Source organism: Octopus bimaculoides, chromosome 20, assembly GCF_001194135.2.
Source record: "Octopus bimaculoides isolate UCB-OBI-ISO-001 chromosome 20, ASM119413v2, whole genome shotgun sequence".
In the NCBI taxonomy this organism is placed as follows: domain Eukaryota; kingdom Metazoa; phylum Mollusca; class Cephalopoda; order Octopoda; family Octopodidae; genus Octopus; species Octopus bimaculoides.
The window spans coordinates 26,169,689-26,177,038 of record NC_069000.1 but is presented as its reverse complement, the minus strand read 5'-3'; the positions used below and the strand labels follow the sequence as shown (position 1 = coordinate 26,177,038).

The following is a 7,350-nucleotide window of genomic DNA, read 5'->3' as shown; positions in this document are numbered from 1 at the left end:
TATATATATATACATACATACATATATACACACACATGTACATATATACACATATATATACACGCACACACATACATATATACTTACAGACATATTCACATATATATGTAAATATAAAGACTGATATAAATGATTATATATGAATATATATATATATATATATATATATATATATATATATATATATATATATACATGTTTCAGGTGCACTAGCCAGACTAACGATTTGGTCTGAGATCGTGTGTTGAAAATAAAACGATTGTAGCATGGAAGATATACTAGGTATTCAAAAACACACCAAGACAGTTAATTTCATTTAAACATTTATTATCTGTTGTCAAAATTTTCGTCGCACCAACTGCGACTTCGGCACTGATGTGATTCGACCGCATCTCATTATATATATCTATATCACACATATGTAAATATGATTGACAATGCCGATCATTCTAGACAATCAAGTATTTCTGGATCAGTTACCACTCTGCTATTACTGCTGCAGCTGCTGTTGTTAAGATCATCACCCTCCGACATTGCCATGACAACAAAATGTGGGGTAAGTGTGTTGTTTAAGACAACATAAGGGCTTTGCTTGTTAGTAGTTGTGGTTAGCAATGGTGTCGGTGTCGACGTTGGATAGAAGATGATGTGTGGTGACGGTATGGATGAGTAATGGTAATAGAGTTTATAGATCGTCGTGGTGGGAACAATGATGTGACGGTGGCGTCGATATTATTCATCATTGTTGAAGGAATAACTGTTATCGTAGCGAGTGATATTGATGTAATTTAGAGTGGTGGTGATGGTGCTGCTGGCACGATAGTGTTATTCGTGGTTGTATGCTGCCAGGTCAGCTCAGTTCAAGCCAAAAGCGTTCCAGCTGTAACCATCCCATCTTTTTCCTACGGGCAGAGAGCCTAGACCCATATCGAATGTGTCGCTTTTTAAAAATGATATTCTATGGTTCCAAGAAGATATGACTGCTCTTTTTAGCAGGTTAGCTGCTCTGTCATTGGCTCGACTTGGGGATGGAGTGACATTTCATAGTTTTGTCTGTGGTGTTGGTGGCCTAGCAACATGTAAAACACAAACAAACATTCCAGCCGTGGCTACACCGTCTTCTTTTTGTAGGACACTCAGTACTACATTATCCATTGAGTCCTTTTCTAAGACATTGTGTGTACATAATTTGAGGGAGATTTAGCTGTTATTTCCAACAAGTCGAATGATCACGTAGAGCTTCTCTCTCTGACATGAGCTTGCGTAGGTGCTAATGGTAATGAGAGGGAGGAGCATGAGAGTGTGGTGGTGGTGGTGAGATTTTGGTGGCGACGGCGACAGTGAAAATAGAAAAGGGGGTGATGGTGGCTGAGTTGGTGTTTAGTGATGGATATTGAAGTAATAATTTCTTACGAAGGCAATGAGGCCCCAAAGAAAGAAAATGGAAGAACGTATGTTGTGACACTGATGCTTTTTCCTAAAGCATCAGCTATGGTTGTAAGTTGTTATTTAACCCTAGTTCAACTCTGATCAAACAGACCTATGATCAAAAGCATGCTAACCATGACCATCTCGTTACTTCATTAAGTAAACTAATACGATTGTATGGAAGATTACATTATCCATTACGTCTGTTCTTGTTTTAAGATGGTATAGTGTGATTTGAGGACGATTTAGTTACTATTTCTAACAGGATGAGTGACCACGATGTTTCCTATACATTAAGCTCGATGTATGTGGAATGAAGTCACTGTAGTTGTTTAACGCCCCTATGTCAACCTTGAGCGAGCAAGCCTATGATCAACAGCATTCCAGCCGTGATCATCCCACCTATTTTGTGTGTGCAGGGAACGCAGGAACCACATTAACTAACGTGCTCTTTTCTATGAGAAGAAGAGTGTTATATAATGAGAAGGAGATGCGATCGTTGTTTCCAGCAGTCCGAACACAATATAACGGGTCTTGCTGGCTCGGTCTTCCTTTTTTCTTTTAAGATGGTAGGGTGTGATTTACGGGAGGTTTGACTACCATTGTGTTTTAAGTGAGGAACGGTGTTCTCAAGCCTTGTGTGTGTATGTGTGTGCGCGTGTATATATATATATATATATATATATATATATATATATATATATAACACTCACATAAAGAAGGGAGGAGCTAGGGTAAAGCTGGTTAGATGTTAATGAGGATGAAAATGTAGAGAAAGCGTGGGTGGGATAACACAGGGCGGGCCAGTACTGAGAGGAGAGTAGAGAAAGCTCCTTGTAGGTAAAAGGCCGATGGTAGTGGGACTTTAAAACAGACAGTTTAAGCTAACTCCCATACTTTTCGATTGTAATGGCAACTTTTAGCTGTTGTTTAGTCTCATGTCAGCACTGATCGAGCAGATCTGAATACCGAATGCATTTCAGCCATGGACAGCGATCCCACAACATCTTTTTTCCTCTGTAGGTAGAGAGTATCACTAGACTATCCTGTATGCTTTCATTTGTAAGACGGAGGATGGCAAGTAGTTTGAGGGATATTTGGCTACTATTTCTTGATGATCAAGCAACCACGATAGGGCGGCATCGTTAGTTCCTTTTTAGTTGTCTGGCTTTGGTGATGTTAATGATTATGATGGATGTGATGGTGAATGAGTTAGAATAAATAGACGAATGAAGGGATTTGTCTTTTTCAAATTCTTCTTAATTTCGTGATAGGTAGATTGGATGGATGAAATGGTTTACACTCCTCAGTTGCATGCTTTTCCCATTCTAGGCTATCTAACACACAACCATCAAATTTGAATCACTAAATTGGCAGATTTTGCCAATTTTATTGGCAGAAATGTGACAGGAGGGAATCTAATCTAAAGACATGTCTTCGGTGGTTCAACAAAGGACACCATGTCAATGTTCTCTTAATGACAGTGTTAATTCTAACAGTAACATCAACAACAATATTTACTATTGTATCATTTTCATCCGTATAAAAATATGACAAACAAGAAAAAGAACAACAGATTTTGAAGAAAAAGAATGGCAACAATAATTAGAACAACGAAAAGACATAAATGATATTAAAATCAATGTCCGTTAGATCTGAACTTTCTTGGTGTTGGTGGAGAAATATATCACTATCGTTATCAAAACTTTCTTACTATGTTCTTTTCTTTCCGAGGAAAAACTAACGTCCGAAACGTCGAGATAATTCCTCATTCAAGCATGAAATTAGCACCATATTCATTGCACTGTTCTTTCTATGTTCCTTCTTTACAGATTTCAATATATATATATTATTCATAGTAATACATGTAACTCCTACTGTGTTGAGTGCCCTTTTCTTTTGTTTGTCCATTCACTCGTATGTGAGTGCGTATGTGTGTGTGTATATATATATATATATATGTTTGTATGAATACGTGTGCGCGCGCACACACACATGTATACACGCGTATATACGCATTGAGAATCGAGACAATGTAACGTGTATAATAATCATACACATACTCAATGACACTCTACTGCGTCATATCCATTATACACCAGTTATGGGTCAATGTATGTAATTATTATTGTAACAGTTACTTAGATGCACCTGTCAGCAGAATATCAAAGTAAAATTGGTCTAAACTTTTTCTTTTACTCATAGTGTCGGCAACGTACACATATTGCAACCTATCAATGTATGTCTTGATCAACACATGGAAACCAATTAAATCTATACAGTTCCTTTCATTGTCTTCTCCCAATTCACGTCTCCTCCCTTCAACTTTTTTATTTCTAGAAATTTCGGAAATTACATTCTGTGGGCATTCAGCCTAGACAAATTCAAAGAAATCGAACAGGATACATTAACATCGAAATCTATTTCGAGTAGACTCAACAATTATAGTAATTCTTTTAACTTATAGGCACATGGGATGAAATTTTGTGTTGTGTGTGTCTATGTGGGTGGATGGGTTGGGGGCTAGTCGATTACATCGAATTCAGAACTTGACGATTTATTTTTTCGTCTCCGTCAAAGTTGAACTCGGCCTGATTTGAATCCAGAACCTAAAGGCGGCAGAGATGCCGCTGAGCTTTTGGGCTGGCATGCGAGCGACTCTATCAGTCTACAGCCTTTATCAACAATTATAACAATGATAGGAATGGAATGATAATGATTTCGTAGAGAAGTTAAAAAGCATTAAATATTGTGGGGATGGAACAATCTATTACATGGGCTTCAGAACTTCAATCGTATTTCATTTTTCAGTCCCGGCAGGATGAAAGCAAAGATCTTGGTGGGATTTGAGAGAATGTAGACAAAGATAAATTGCCGCAAAAGCAAATATCTATACGCTACTCTAACTGTTCTGCCAATCCATAGTAGTAATTCTTTCTTCATACCAATCCATAATAACGAATTCTTTTATTGGACTTGAATGCCCAAGATGTTGGGGATAGTAGTAGTGGTCATAGAAGTAGTAATAGTAATCATTTTTAACATGGGTATCAGGCCAGAAATCCTTCGGGAAGAGTTAAGTCCATTATACCAATTCCAGTACCCCGGAATGGTGAAAGGCAAAGTTGATCTCAGAACGTAAAGAACCAGAATAAATACTGTAATGTGTTTTATTCGAATCCGATAATTTTTTATATTGGACTTTGAGTGCCAAAGACATTGATGATGATGATGATCACAATAATAATAATAATAATAATAATAATAATGATAATAATGATAATAATAATGATAATAATAATAATAATAATAATAATAATTCTTTTATTAGCCACAAGGGCTTACATAAAAACATAAAATGACAAAACAGAACGATACAAACGGGTTTTAAAATGTGAAAACAAAAATAATAAATATCAAAAATCCCTTACCTGCTCTTCGTATACTTTCGTCATGATTTTGTTGGTGAGTGACTATATTTTTATATAGATATATATTTACGAGTGTTTATTATATTATGTATACACAGTAGGAGAGAGAAAATCAGAGGGATTTTGCAATTTTCTTTTTTCAGTATTAATTAATAACTAGAAATTGGATGAAGATAAACGAGCTTATATCGTATAAATTATAAGATTACCAAATGAAGAAAAAACAGAACAAATATATGCTGATAAATTATATATATCTATATAAATGATATTTATGGTTATAATATAATTTCAAAAGTTGATTTCAGAAATGGAACCGAAGAAGTGAATGCAGAACTTAATAGATCTGAATGCAGTGGGAGGTGTAACTAAGCAATATATAGCTAGCTACAGAATGGACGAGTCCATTGTGACGACGCCAGTACTTTTCCAACAGGAATCATTTATATGTTTATTTTTCATATTGTTTTCATTTTTATTTATTATACTTATTTATCATATTTGTTTTATTTTATTTTATGTATTTAATTCACTTAGTATACTAAATCATTATTACAATTAAATTTTTGATTTTAGTTATAGTTTTTCTACATACATCACTACAATTACCATCAACGTAACCACCACCACCACCACCACCATCATCATCATCATCACCACCATCAATATCATCATCATCATCATCATCATCAACGAGAAAAACCAAAAGGTAGACCTGGTAGAAATAGCAGCCTAAATCTTCCTCATAGTAACACACAGACACATGCACGCACACACATGCACGCATGCGTGCGCATACACAGACGCACACACATCCTTACCGTGCAGACCTAAGAAATTAAAAGAGAAAGGCTAGAAGGATCGTCACGACTGGAATGTCTTTGATCAAAGGTCATCTTAATCAGGATAGACCCTGGTACTGAACGACCACAACAGTATTATCGCAGCAACAAACACAATACCAACAACAACTATAATCAGAGTAACGATAACCACATCAACAACAAAAACCATAACAATTGTAACGACTAGAACCACCACCAACAACAGCACCACCACCAGAACAACGACAACAACAACAACGCGTTGTGTATGTAAATAACCAAACTCATATCCATCCGGGACCGCTAGCATGTTTCAACTTCCTTCAGTAGAGTTTTAACCATTTCACTTAGCTTTAAGCACAAACGATACCATGCACATCACAACCACCATCTCTATGAATAGATTATGGAAGATTTATTTTTTCATTTTTGCTTATTTCTTTCCGTAGCTATTGAAGGACGATTATGTAGTCCTAGATACATTATGTCTGGAAATATGGCAGGGTAATCATGGTTAGAACGTCTTAGGTCTACAACTATAACAACATTCACACCGTCAACATGGATAGACGGGACAACGAGTGACGCACAGCATAGTCTTTCGATCTGCTAGAAACAGCAGTCAAAGTTCTTCCACATTGAACATTACTGACTAAAAATTAAAAAAATGTATTTGGTAGTGTGGTCCTAGATACAAACTAACTGAAATAATTAGGATGGTCATGGTTGGAATACCTTTGATCAGTTAGGGTAGACTTGGGGTTAAACAATAAATACAAGAGAGAGAGAGAGAGAGAGAGAGAGAGAGAGAGAAAGGGGAGATAGACTATAGTAACAAGCAAAGAGAGTGAGAAAGAGAGAGAGAGAGGGAGTGAGAAGGAGAGTAAGAAAGACAGTGCGAGAGAGGACAGATACAGTATAGTAAGAGGGAAAGACAGAAAAAGAGGGTACAGTAGTGTGAAAGAGAAAGATATTAAGATAGAAAGACACACATAGCGAGAGAGAGTGCTTGAGAGTGAGTGAGAGAGAGAGAGAGAAAGGAAGAGAGTCAGAGCGTAACACAAAATGAATGATACGGGAGTGGTTGAGATAGACTGGCAGACAGACAGTACACAAACACACACACACACAGACACACGCACATCTAGATACATAGATGGATGGAGAGAGAGAGAGAGAGAGAGAGAGAGAGAGAAAAAGAGAGAGAATGAAAATGAGAGCGAAAGAATAGCTAAATAAAGAGGGACAATGGGGAATGTGTGTATCTACACACACACGCATACACATATAAATATGCTGATGCAAACAGAATAGAATTCAAAATGAGTCTATGTATATTTTTATCAATATTTAACAGCAGCAATAGAGTGACTCAAGATCCGAGAGTTTCGTACGTTGGCACTTATCGCCAAGGCACGAAACTCTCTGACCTTGAGTCACTCTATTGCTTCTGCTAAATATATATATGGACCTGTATATATATATATATATATAGATATGCAGGGCAGGGAATCGTCAATTAGTAATAAAATTAATAATTAACAATTTTGCCGGGTAGCTCAGTATGAAAAAACCTAAATTAAAAGGGTGTATAATTATTCTCAGCTTTTTTAGCTGCTGTTTTCTGAATATTTTGCTGATCCCTTAATTATATATATATATATATA

The 7,350-nt window shown here is 36.3% G+C and overlaps 1 protein-coding gene across 1 annotated transcript in view; it reads right to left on the bottom strand.

Moving 5' to 3' along the window:
* Window positions 1-5,209, bottom strand: part of LOC106868737 (sodium- and chloride-dependent glycine transporter 1) — a 57,878-nt gene extending 52,669 nt beyond the window's left edge. Inside the window, exon 1 of the mRNA XM_014914134.2 lies at window positions 4,860-5,209. Coding sequence (XP_014769620.1) covers window positions 4,860-4,883 — 24 coding nt within the window. The 5' untranslated portion in view covers window positions 4,884-5,209. The remainder of the gene's footprint in view (window positions 1-4,859) is intronic.
* Between the last annotated feature and the right edge of the window lie 2,141 nt (window positions 5,210-7,350).